Genomic DNA, 13,984 nt, shown 5'->3' on the forward strand with positions numbered 1-13,984 from the left:
CCCTCACGTCACCAGTTCATAAGAGCCCTTCACTGTGTGATAGGCTTCCTTTATACACTTACGCACACAGCAGTTTGCCTCCTTCCACTGAAGACTGTTATTAATATATCATTACATGCAGATTAAAAGTGATGAATCTGACGTAAAGTGAAGCTTAATAAGCAAATGCTGGGTGAGGAATAAAGTTGAGGCACAAAAAAAAACAAAAAACAGGAAAAACCCAGTCATGTTTAAGCTGCTTTGTTTACCATTATTCTAATAATCTCGCTGCCCCGGACATGTCAGTTTGATTGATTTCCTCGCCTTTCTCCCCAATCCCAGACCTCATCAACCCGAATGGCAACAAATGTAACAACATTCCCTTATTTCCCCCCACCCTGACTCTGTGGACCGGCTCCCCCTCAAGGCACTTCTCACCACTGAATCCACTCTGTAATTTAAAATTACCGGTAGCTTTTGTGTCCCAAGTGTTGCACTGGAACAACTCAAAGAGTAAATGAACCTTGTCAAAGGCCAGTCTTTCAGTCTTGATTACAACCCCCCGTTTGTCTCTCCTCCATAATCGAAGAAAACTGAGCAAAAGCCACAGCTCAGAACACGTTCTTATTATTCAAGCACCTGGGGTCGCCCACTCATCGGCGAACCTAAACAGCAGGCCAGTTGTTTGCCCAGTGCAAAGTTTGAGAGAGAGACTAATGTGTAGTCGCTATCAAGAACTTTGTTGCCGATAAGAGCGGAGGAGAAATAACTGGGAGGACTCAATCTCCTGAGATTCTGTCAGAAAAATAGTAAAAGGTGAAACCAAAGCAAGATAATAAACAGGCTATAGGGCAAGGTGCCGCAAATCAATACATGAAACCATATTAAATGTCTGGAGCTCCTCAATCCACAGTAGAATTTGTCTGACTAAAGCCAGTCGTCTTTGCTTTATATTGCAGTTTCCAACAGCGCCGGTCGAGGAAGTATATACACACAACGCACAAGGGCTGGTGTCAGACTATATACAGTGCCGTTTATTCTTGAAGGATGATACAGAGCTGTGCAAAAACTTTAACTGCTTTTTAGTCAAGACATCTTTTTCTTTTCTTTTCTTTTTAATCAGCAAAATCTACCACAGAAGCGCTGTATCATCACGAAAGTTATGAACACATATTTGAATCGCAGACCCATTACTCCAATGGTAACTAAGGCGCAACAGATTGTATTTTGATTATTATTGATCTAGTGAAGCCTAGTCATTTCCCAAAAGCCCAAATTAACTTCTTCAGACTGATTTTTCTCATTTTTCTCAAACAAAGTTCTAAAACTAAAAGATATTATTAGAAAAATGCTTTTAGTTCATCTTTTTTTACATGCGCCAAATCACAAAAGTCGGTATGTGAGGTGCTTTATATTGTAAGGTAAAGACGCTACAATAATACAGAGAAAACCCCAACAGATGACCCCTATGAGCAAGCACTTGGCAACAGTGGGAAGGAAAAACTCCGTTTTAACAGGAACATGCAAGATTCTATTCAATACAGTTTCATTTATATAGCGTCAAATCACCACAGTCCCCTCAAAGTGCTTTATAATGTAAGTTAGAGACCCTACGCTGCCACGAGACTGAAACTGTGGTTGTCTGTTATGCTTGATTTTCTGTCCATAACAACTGAATAATTGCTTCAATTCTAAAAAAATAAATAAATAAATACTGATTATGAAATCATACACTACTGATGCCACAGAACAAAAACTGGATTGGTCTCAAATTGCTGTCAATGCTTCTACTTCATGATAACACGAGTACAAAGACGAGATTTTTTTTAAATGCACGTAGGAAGCACTTATTCACATAGCTCTATGCAGCACAGAGAAAGAAGCTATCAGAGGGAACTGTACACCAAGAAAGAGGCAAATTGAAAAATTTGCTTTTTCAAAAAAAAAAAAGAAGACTAGCTGTACTTCATATTTCAGCTGATTTGGTAGCAGCTACCTCGCGAGGCCGGTCGTAACTCCAGCTGCCCCGTGACCTTCATTCTTCAGCAGGCAGGCAGATTCTTCCAGCCTCTGACAAGATTTATCGGGCCTGGCTAATAGCCTGCTCTCTGCCAGGTAAGGTCCCATCGATACAGGGGCTTCTGCTGCCCCTGCCAGTACTTTGCTAATGAATATTTCAGCTTTTTTTTTTTCTTTCCTCCAAGCATATCTGCAGGACTTAATATACGTGGAACTGCGAACGTTTAAGCTGAAAAGGGTAAATATATACGCGCTGGCGTTGCAATAATTAGCTCAGCCGGGGCGAAGAAGTTCCAAGTCCTTTGCACTTGTGATTGCTGAGAGCCACGAAAAAAGGCGCGCTATCAACACCCGGACTGCTGGAGCTTGTTGTGGATTTTTAAAAGGTGTAGATAAAGTATTGCCCCCGCCTTCATTCTCCATCTGCTTCTTTACGCATGTGTGTAGAGAGTATATGTAATAACCAGACACACATACAAATATAATGAACTGCATTCCTTGGGTAAACACAGCTTCGCAGGCACACAAACACACATACACAGGATATTGAAACCCTCTCAGGCATGTCGCTACGCGTGTGCCTGGCGTGCAGGATGATGGAGAGGCTGAACTGCGGAGGCCCCCGTTTGCTCTCTTCTCCAGTCCTCGCAGGATGCATAAACACACACACACACACACACACGTGCATACTGTACACCCACACACTTTATCACACCCTAACAAATGCACACATGCATCAACACAGTGAGCGAACCCACTGAGTACACATGCACAAACTTTCACACAGGTCCCCCCAGGCTTTGATGGATGGTCGGTGAGTGCTCTGCCTCCTGTTTCATACACATATAATCTCATTTGGGGGCCACATGGTGGGAGCCGCACCAAAACAGGGCTAATAGAAGCAGTCAAGCTGTCCTATTCCTCCCCTACCCAAGTCAAGTCATATCCATTATAGTCTGCTGCTTAGTAAATATGCATGACTGCAGCCTGTTAATAAAAAGGCAAATCCTTTGGAAAGAAAAGAAAAGGAAAAAAAAACAACAACAAAGCCTTTGGATGCATTATTTATCGTGGACAATTCTTACTTTGTCTTATGCAGTCAGGAGGTCTCTGTCCATCTTAATATTTCAACAGATTTTCAACACGAAAAAAGGACTTTTAAAAATGTGGGAAGAAAGACAGAACAGGTGCAAAAACCAAAAAAACAACAAAAAACTGAATCCAGAATGAACGCTCTACTTATTAAATACGGTCCAATTACATCTTTGAACTTGTCAACTTTCCCCCTGTCGACACCATGAGATACATACACACGCACACACACACAGACACGCACACACATTGTCTTACTAAGTCCAGCATCCTTCCTCTGCCCAGCTGGGAGACCGCATGCCAGTTAAAGCCTCTTTTTCTCCACCTGTCAGCTTAATAAACAAGTTCACTTTTGCCCTGAGGAGCTTTACAGTTGCCTGCCGGTGGCAAAGGGTGGCACTTAGGGGTAAATTATGGATGGGCGTGTCTGGCTTTCACGGCTCTTATTCTCATTTTCATGAAGGCCACATGTGACAACATGGCTGATGCTGGATGGGGTTTTAAATCACCACCCCTCCCCGACAGGTGGTTGTGGGAGCAAAGGGAAGCGCCTGTTCATACACTAAAATGAACTGAATCAACACCAAGAGACCAAATGACCTGTGACCTTTCCCCCCCCACATTATTATGTACCTGCCAGACGCTGTTGCAATTTTGATGAGGTGCAATGTCACAGTAAGCTATTGTTCTGCCTATTAGTCTCACAAACAGCCCCTCTTACTTTTTGATCTGTGTTGTGAGCCAACCTGTCAACAGGGAACTTACTGGGGGGGTGTAGCAGCACAGCAGTAGAGCTAAGTGCTGTTCTCATTTAGCTGAGCTCCGGCCTGTGGAGTCGATACGAGGGGACAGTAACGGGGAAAGCAACGAGGCTAGCATAGCATATCATAAACCTTGGGAGCCTTGTAAAAGTCAATTTACTGTACAAACTCCTCAGAACAATTGCCGTGAAAAACAAGTGTGCAATATGGTGAGCGCGCGGTGATTGATAGTGCCACAGGAAAAGCAAATCTGCAAATATGAATCGGCTTTATCCTGGTAAGCCCTATCTAATGTGATCGCTGCCGAGTATGAAATGAAATTCCATTTTCGATGACATCAAATTGAAAGAAGCGGCGAGGAGAAGGTGGCATCCTCGACACTGCCACTTACAATCAGCAGCGTGGAGAGCAATCAAGGTGGCACGCGGCTTAAATTTCTCGTCTTTTTGTTTTTTTCTCGCCTCCCTCACTTCACTCCCCCCGTGTTATCGTGACAAACGTTGCAGGTGAGTCGAAGCTTTTTTGCCCTCCGTGATGGCAAGCGCTGCGATTTTTTATGTGCTCGCTGCCATATGCAAAGAAAAGAGGGAGGTGAAGAAGAAGGGGGAAAGAAATGAAGAAATGCTTTCGTGCTATAAGTAAAGGAGGTGCGGGGAGGAAAAAAAACACACTCAGTATTAAAATATTACGCAGAGTAATATAGCAGGCACTGTAGCAACCAGCCGTTGCAATCTCTCCCTGCCTTTTTCTCTCAGTCGCCACCATTTTCTGCCCATATATCAGGTAAGTCTAATCCTTAGATTAGTAATTGCCTTAGAGCGAGTGCATTCAAATCACCAAACCACATTATACCAGAAAATGCTGCCCGCTGCAGTTTCATGAGTATTACTGAGCTCTCTTACTCCCTCCATTTTCCTTTAGGAACATAAACAACAAAAGCCCGAGCAGCCGTAGATTGAATTAAGCCGTAATAGATCCAAAACAATTTTGATCAAATTAGACACAGTCAGCAGTAGAAAGGACGAGCACTAATAATAATAATGAGGCATTAAACAAACCAGCTCATTGCACATTATCTTATTTCTTACTAAAGACAAGATTTCAAGATTATTCATTTTTCCCACCATTTTTGGCATTCTGTTGGAAATTTCTGTGAAGCTGAAATGTTTTCATTACCAGTTTTGCTAATTTGATAATGGTGCCAGTTGGCCAGAAATGTTTAATCTGGGTCCTAATGATGTGCGTTTGGAAATCCCGTGTCTGGGATCAGAAAATCCAACTTAGTTTTGTGCCAGTTTTTCAAAGCAGCATTAGACCGAAGTGCACGGACGCAAGATTACCAAATCTCGAATAGCAGCACTCTAAAGGCAATTACATATCACAGTGTGGGATGCTAGCTGAGCAAAGAACAGCAGGTAGAACAGCCAGCAGTGAGGGTCGACTCTAAGTGGTTTTAAATGAAAGGACGTAGAGCTGTGCAATAAAGCAATGTATTTAATGCTTCAGTTTCCTTTTTTTTTCTTTTTTATTAAGCAGAACAGTCATCTGACAGAACCAAAAATACACAATCCCCAAATGCATTATGGGTTGTTTTCATAATGTATGTCAAATTCTAAAATAATAATATCCCGCGGTTAAATCTGAACAATCAATTTTCATGATCTGGCTCAGTCGAAATCTGATCTGATTATATCAACCAGCCACATGCCCAGCTATCTGCTTACCTGATTTTGCAACTGTCTGGCTCACATTATAACAAAGCAAAATAAGTGACCTGAATCAACAATTAGATGGAGACTGGGGCATGACTAAACCTGTTAAAGTTCTGACAGACTCAGCAGAACCTTTTAGCAAGTAATTGTCTTACTGAGCTGAATGAGTCACTAGCTCCCACTTATGAGAGTTTGATGCCTGTATATGTGTATTTAGAATACAAAAAACACACGCAGTGGGCTGAAATCAGAGACATGATTACATGATCCTAAATGCAAGCATTAATATAGAGGCTAACTGATCCTTTGTCAGTTTAAATTGGTGCACTTGTGGGTTTTTACAGGTGTTTAGGCAGCTACATTTCCTAAGTTAAAACAAATGATGCCGTAGGCAAAAAGCTACATTTCCATATTGGTTTCCTGAACGTCTTAGAGTCTGAAGGGCAATCGCATCCTATGTTTTGGCTACAACCACCACCCAAGTGACCTCCATTTGCATGGCGATATTGCTTGTCTTATATAAGTGCAGAGGGGCGAGGGTTTGCCCTATGCAAATCAGATGCTTCGCGGCCATATTCAGCTCGTGCAGGAGAGGTGCAGGAGGAACAGCTGGCCGGAGTGCACGAGACGAGCACCGGGGAAGCCGGGTTAAGGGCAGCGTCCAGTTATGCTTGCCGCATCAGCCCCGAGGCAAGATAACCTGGTGTAAGTGGTTGGACGGCGGCTTTGACTGCCCTGAGGCGCTACGCTGCAAGAGCAGAGAATACAAGCTGCTGTGGCTCACTACTGATTAAAAGTGATCCACCTGGGCACGAGCGCCGCTTTGAAGTGTAATGATAAAACAAAAGCTGATGGCTTGTGCTAATTCAGTGACTAAGTGATTTCATTCCTCACAAGGTTGGATGGTATTATTTTTTTGCCGCTGCGCAGAACAGAAGCTACTGCCAAAAGTAATAAAGTTAAGTGTTCTGTTAAGTGAATGCGCTTCTCATCAGCCTTTGGATGGAATGGCTTGGCCGTGCGTATATAAGGAGCAGTTAGACCACGCATAATGTTGTGCGCATATAGCAAAAAAAAAAAAAAAAGAAGAAGAAGAAAATAAAGACAATTACAAATGACATAAGCTGCAATCAATGGAGTGACAGGAAGAGATGAAATGTCAGGTCTGCTGCTGCTCCTGTTCAAACTCAGCAGCAGCTGGGTGACACGCTGGCTTCTCCCTCACAGTTAGCTCAACTTAATGACTCTTTAAATGTCTGTCGGGCTAAAAAGAAAGGTTCGCCTCACTGATAAACTTCCTCAGTTGCCTGGTTACCTGCCCGAGCAGGTTGCCTGTGCGGTTACTGTAAGATTAGGAGAGCGAGAAGGGAGAAAGATGGAACCCGATACCTCCGACATTACAGTCAGTGGTCAGCACTTTTCTCCCTCTCTCGCTGTCCTTCTCTCTGTCTTTCCACCCAACCCCAAGTCCCTTGTGAAACAGTGGGGGCCATTCTCTATACCGCTAACAGGGCCGTCATTCTTGCGCCCGTCTCTATTTCTTCCCACAGATGGATAAAAAAAGCCAGAAAGAAAGGTTTTGTGTGTATGTGTGTGCGTAACAAAACACGTGCACGGTGACAAATGTTCCGAAAGAGAGTTACAAGAAACTAATTGTGGCCAAATGTGAAAAAAGGGTCAATCTGACATTTAAATTAGCTCAGGAACATGAGTTTAGGTCTAAAAATGTATGAAACGTGATAAAAAAAAAAGCAGCATTCTTTGATCTTATCATTTTCTAACACTTTTTTTGTGCACAACTTGTTCCCATAAGCGAGGCGCACGAGTTTCCTAGAGTGTTTCATTATGTCCTTAGCCTCAGAAGCACTCGCCAGACAACAGAATATTTTTAGATGCAGTGATCTTAAAATCAAGAGCGTGACCGCTTCACTACTTAATCTCATACAGAGGTGGCTGTTTAATGCCATAATTGGAGCACATGAGCACACACCTTCTCTTCAGTTAGCTCTCTTGTGTAGCCATTTAATTATGTCCTTATGACCCAAACTGAATGCATCAACAGTAAGTATTCACTGAGCCCAGAGGGCATAAATGGAAATTTGAACACATGCTATAAGTTGTATATTCAATGATAAACCAGCTATATGACACAGTGATCTTAGATGTTATTGCCCAGTAGAGCACTAAGCACATTTTGTACCATTTTAATGCCATTTGGGTTCCAAAATTAAGCACCTGTGAATCAAAAAATAAAGAAATACATTTTAAAAATGCGCTGCAGATTGTTGTTGTTTTTCCTCCTCCAAGATGCTGGATGGTAAGAAATGCACAGTCCATAAAAGTTAGCGGTGCATTAATGTAGAGAGTAAATAAATAATTATATAAGTGGAGCATAGTGACACACAATACATGCCGCTGCCGCAGCAGCAAATAGAGTGCCCTTTTAATTATGCAGGAGACATCCGAAAACAACAGCACTCCTCACACTCTGGGAAGCAGCTCAGTGAATGCACTATATTAGAGGCTGTTAGAGACAGAGCAGGGAAAGAGAAGGAAGAGAAGTTAAAAGAGGGCTGAAATGATTTGAAGGGGAGAAATACAGAGGGGAAGGAGAGAAGGGCATAGAGAGATGACAGTAAAGATTAAAAAAGAAAGCTCTGTAGGGGAAAAAAGGAGTTGGGCTGTGCGGGCTAAGATGTGGATGAGGCTGGAATAAATAGAGGGAGAGGAAGAGCTACGGGGGGGGGGAGGCGGCACAGGTGGATGCAAGACATGCAAGGGAGTTCTACAAAGGTCCAAGGAAGAGTTAGAGGGGAAGGGGAAGAATATAAGCAAGAACAAAGATATCTAAAGGAGAAGGGGGAAACCAGGAAATAAAAAAGTGCAAGCAAGCGAGCAACACTACCGATTTCAAAAGGAGTAGTGCTGACACAAAGTAAAAGAAAGATCAATAATTCATTAGACTTCCATAGGAAAAAAAAAGGAAAAATACAATGGTGTTCTTTTTCACGAAAACGCAAATAAGCTCGCTTCATTAAGTATTATCTTTGATTCCTCGCTGTTGCTTCACCTAACAGTGCAAAAGCAGCCAGAGAAATATAATGACCGAGTCCATAAAAGCGCACACTTCCTCAACTTTAAAAATCTAATAGCGTCACCTACAAGTTCTGTCTGTGCTGTGAAAGAAAGAAGAGAATTAAAGGTGGGGGGAGAGGGGGGGGGGGGAAGCAAGGCAAAAGAAAAAGGAAACATGAAAGGGGAAAGACGAGTGGAGGGCGGATACGTGTGGAAGAGAAAGAGCAGCAGGTACAAGACGGCATACATTTATAAACATGGATGAAAAGAAAAGACGGAGGATGTGAAGCTGAAGCACATCATGGGAGTTGATATAAAAGTGTCAGTTTTCACTGCGAGGTCAATGAATTGATGCAGACCTTGAAGCACACCGTGATGTTAATGTGACTCGGGGCCAGATGTTCTTAGTCAAGTAGATTCTCTCAAAGTGACTCAGAGCCCTAACAAAGCCACATTTGTGTTGCATCTACCTTTTCCCTTTTTCTTTTGCCTTTGTTCATTTTTTTTCCTCCCTTGCATGAGAAGAAAAGGTAGCCTTGTCTCAGACAGAGGGCAGGGCAGAGGGGAGTGCAGCCAGCCCCTGCCATGCATGCGCCCCTCTGGGATAAAATAACTGCAAACCAAATCCTTATGTGAGCTGTCTACAGTTTTCTAACACATATTGCCAAGGTTAAGAGTTGTGACACCCATGACGGAAAAGGCAGCTTAACACGCTGAGATAAAAGTCCAAAATAGTCGGACATTTGGTTAAGTTGTAACAGTATCCTTTCCTGAGCTAATCTAAACCCTTTCTCTTTCCTTTCAATATTACATGTGAATGGCACTCCAAACCAAAACAGATCAATACCGCTAACTTGACACACATTAGCACCATAAAGGCAACAAGACTACTGAGACTAGCCCTGTCAGAAAGCATTATGGGAGAGAGAACACTAAGAGGAAAAAGCAGAAGACATTTAAGAGTAGTGGAGGGAGACAAAAGAACACTGAAATGTGTCTTCTTACCTGTTTGTTGTACTTGTTGATAGTTTGACTGCTGTATTCAGAGCAGTGGTCAGATCCAAGGGAAATGTTATCTCCGGTGCCAACAAAGGTATTGGCAGGGGGCAGGTCCTGAACTGCCTGGTGCTTTTTTCCAGCTGTCGGCGACTGCGGGTGAAGCTGCACTGTGGGCAGTGGCGAGCTGGACTTGTAGTGCCGGGCCAGATCTGGGCTTCCCGGCCCTCCGTTGACTGAACGGTAGCGGCCCATGCCAGGGCTGTCGGACAGCTTCTCGTTGACGCCGTCATAGCGCTGCCCGTTGGGTTTCGAGGCCTCTACAGTGACAATGCTGCTGTAGAGCGGCTGTTTGGACTTTTGTTTCTTCTTATCTTTCTTGGGTTTCTTAGATTTGTCATGCTGCTGTGGTGTAAAGAAGTCTTCATGGTCTTTTTTGCCAGCTTCATAACCGTTCTTGTTCTTTGGGCGGCAATAACGGGCCATGACAACAACAAGAATGATGAGGATGACTGTCATGATGCCTGAAACTATTCCAATTACAATACTTAACCGCTGTTTGCTTAGGTCATAGTTGGGGTCGCCGGCGATGTTGGTGTTCAGAGATGTGCTCAGGCTCTTAGCCACCTGGGCCTCCACAGCTGAGGAGTTGGAAAGTGTCTCGTTAACATACACATGAACTAGTGTGGTGGTGCTCTGCGAAGGCTGCCCCTTGTCATTCACCTGAACCACCAGTCTGTGGAGGCCATGATGCTTCTGCTCCAGCTTTGCCATTAGCGAAATCACCCCTCTCTCTGCATCAATCTCAAAAAGTCTGAAGGGGTTACCCCCAATGATGCTGAAGTTCAGGACCGCATTGATGCCAGTATCTGCATCACTAGCTGTGACGGTTCTGACCACAGTTCTGATGTTAGTGGAGGGAGGAAGAAGGGTGTAGGAGCTGTTTATTGGGAAAGTGACAGATGGAGCATTGTCATTTTCATCCATGACAAAGAGTGAAACTGTGGCGGTGGCAGATTTGGGAGGCTCACCTCCATCCACAGCCTTGACGCGGAATGTGTAGGTACCTTTCTGTTCTCGGTCAAAGGACAAGGTGGAAAAAATAGTCCCGGTTTCATTCTCGATAGAGAAAATGTCCTCCTCTTCCTCAATAAAGAGGCCCATTTCTGCATTTTGGTCTTTATCTGCATCGATTACTGTAACCATGCCAACTGGGCTGTTAGGATCAAGGTTCTCTTTGACATAAAAGGTGAAAACATCCTGCATGAACTTTGGCTCATTGTCATTCTTGTCGGCCACAAGGACGACCACTGTTGCAGAACCCTGAAGGGTGTTTATGCCCTTATCTTTGGCTATCACTTTGAATTCGTAGCGCTCTGTTAGCTCTCTATCCAGAATGGTGTTTACTCGGATGTCTCCACTGTCTGCATCAATAGAGAAAATCCCATTTACTGATGAGTCTAGGGAATAGGCTATTTCAGCATTCCTCCCACTATCTGCATCTATGGCTTTCACTGTTGTCACCCTCTCACCTGGTGCATTGTTTTCCGGAAACGAAACCTCTACTACATTCTGGCTGAAGATAGGAGGGTTGTCATTAGTGTCGCCCACTTTGACGAGAAGAGAGTTATTACTCGCCAGACTGGGGCTCCCAGAGTCCACGGCCACTATGACCACATTGTATTCCTGTGTTGCCTCAAAGTCCAGTTGTGCAGACGTGTGGAGAAAATATTTCTTTTTATTCTGCTCGCCCTCCATCTCACTGGCCGGTTTGAGCTGAAAGGGCACATCTCCTACCACTGTGCAAGTCACTATGCCATTTTCCCCCTGGTCACGATCTGACACCTGAACTAAAGCAATGGGTGTGTCCACCACCACATCCTCAGCCACATTGGCTATCCCGTCTTTTAAGAAAATGCGTCCAATTTTCCGAATTTCTATAGCAGGCACGTTGTCGTTCTCATCCTTGATGTTCAGCACCACTGTGGCCTTGTCCATCTTGGGTGGCTGGCCTCGGTCACGGGCCATTACTGTAAACCTCAGTTGGCTCACTTCTTCACGGTCAATGCGGTGCAACACACTCAGCCACCCCGTGCTCTCATCCAACCTCAGCAGTCTCCTTACTGACTCTGTGGCTGCCCCAAACACATATTCTATTTGACCATTAACCCCCACATCTGCGTCAGCCGCTTTGAGCTGGAGTATGGGGGCGCCAGGGGAGCTGTTTTCAGGCAGGTCAGCCTCATACACACTTTTCTCAAACCGAGGGCTGTTGTCATTCACATCAGTTATCATTACTCTAAGAATGGCCTGAGAGGAGCGAGGGGGATCTCCTCCATCCCTAACACGCAGTGTAAGCTCATAGGAGTCTCTCTGTTCCCTATCAAGGGCCCCCTTAATGATGAGTTGAGGCTGCTTCTCTCCATCAGTAGTGTCAGCAACTTGCAGTTCAAAGACACTGCTCCTGCTCGCTCCCTCCTCAAATCTCCTCTTTCCTGAAAACGAATCCCCAGAAGACCCCAATCGCCTTGAATTCTCCCCATTGTCCTGAATGAGCTCATATCTCTCTATTCCATTTCTGCCAAAATCTCTGTCTGTGGCTGTGGGCAGCAGATAAAGGGTTCCAATGGGTCTGTTTTCCTCCACAGAAAGTGTCAGGACAGGGGAAGGGAAAGACGGGGTGTTATCGTTTATATCTAATATGATGACTTTTCCTTCAAAGAGGTCGACCCAGCTCTGCGCTGGTCCTATCACCGACACTTCAAAATCAATAAAACATTCGTTTTCATCAAATATCATTTGGCACTGCTGCAGTTTTTCACGGTCTATCCGCCTCTCGTTGGTGGAGAGCTCACCTGTAATGTTGTCTATCTTGAAAAAATCGGACCCGGATTCGAGGGTGAACGTCACCTCACCGGACCCGGCGACAATGCCCAGGTCGGTGGCTACGTTCCCTACTCTGACATCTGCTGGTCCCTCCTCAGCTAAACGGTACCGGAGCACTTGCTTGGCAGCGGGCTGATGCACAAGCTGCAAGATGAGCATGCAATAGTACAAATAGTCCACTGCACCAGTAGTCCTCATTGTTCAGCCCAGAGAAGGAAGGGGGAATGGAGAGGAAAAAAATGTCCACTTTAATAATAAGTGAAAAAAAATCACTAATAGAAAGTCCGAATATGGGAAGGAAATATCGCTTTCATTCAGAGCGAAGCCTTCTGGTCTGGGATGCGTGAGACTTCATCCTCCTGGACTTTTCTCCTGCTGCAGTGAAAAAAAATCGGCAAACGCACGGGCTTACCCAGCTCTCCTCTGCTTTCCCTCCTTCGAATGTCTCTCCTTCCTTTCTTTTAGTATTTTCTGTTTGTTTGTTTTAAAGTGATGTAGAGAACAAGCCGGATTCTCCGTGTGCCCCGGACAGTGGCCCCCTCCTCCCAAAATATCTGAATGTCATGCGTGTAAAAAAAAAAAAAAAAGCCGAAACGTTATAGTCCGAGCATCAAATAACCAGAAAGTAGATTCAGTCCAAGCCGCTCCGTTTTACTCACAGTTTGTAGACGCTCCTCTCTCTCGCTCCCGCTCTTTTAATTTTTGGGTGAGGCTCCAGTATTCCTCTGTATTCCTCTGTCCGGTGATATGTCCATATATGTCAGAAGATCATTTAAATGCCCGCTCAGTTCAGACAAGTCATCACCCGGCCGACTGTGTTAACAGCTCGTTAACTGTCTTGAGCTCGGCGATACGAACGTAAGGCAGAAATTACCTGTCCGGCTGTCTTCCTCCAAGTCACTTGCAACTAGCAGAATAGTACTCTCGCTCTATCTCTTTCGCTTCTTTTTTACCAGCTTGCTGCACGAATGTGTAACCTACTGGAAAAAAAATCAGGGTAATATTAAAAATAGAAAAAATACATATACAAAATAAAACAAAACAAAGATGGAATGTACATCCGAAGCAGTTATTGGGAAGCGGTTGGTTTAATTTCTCACTTTGTCCAACATATCCCTCCTGTTCCCACACCTGCAGACGCGCCGCGTGTGTTGGCAGCCCCTATCTGCAGCACTGTGAGAGGGATTCACAAATGATATTGCAGTCTCTCTCTTTCCCCCCTCTCTCTCTCCCTCTCTCCACCCCCTCCTCCGTTCGCTTCTCCCCCCCTACTCCAGCAGCGCACGTAAACAGGGTCGGACTTAAAGTCTCGATCGCCAGGTCTAGAGGCCAGCAGGCAATATTAGGAAAAATAATAATAATAATAAAGGGGGAGACATATGAGGAACATGCACTCAGACGTTCGTTTTCATCGGTGTTTTCTCGAGACGTGGCTCGGCACTTTGCGAGGATCTCTCGGATGCT

At 44.5% G+C, this 13,984-nt stretch overlaps 1 protein-coding gene across 1 annotated transcript in view; it reads right to left on the reverse strand.

The window, feature by feature from the left end:
• pcdh7b (protocadherin 7b) overlaps nucleotides 1-13,707 on the reverse strand; it is a 116,547-nt gene extending 102,840 nt beyond the window's left edge. The window contains 1 exon segment of the mRNA XM_082523493.1: nucleotides 9,644-13,707. Coding sequence (XP_082379619.1) covers nucleotides 9,644-12,718 — 3,075 coding nt within the window. The 5' untranslated portion in view covers nucleotides 12,719-13,707.
• Between the last annotated feature and the right edge of the window lie 277 nt (nucleotides 13,708-13,984).

Source organism: Aulonocara stuartgranti, assembly GCF_965226115.1.
Source record: "Aulonocara stuartgranti genome assembly, chromosome: 3".
NCBI lineage: Eukaryota > Metazoa > Chordata > Actinopteri > Cichliformes > Cichlidae > Aulonocara > Aulonocara stuartgranti.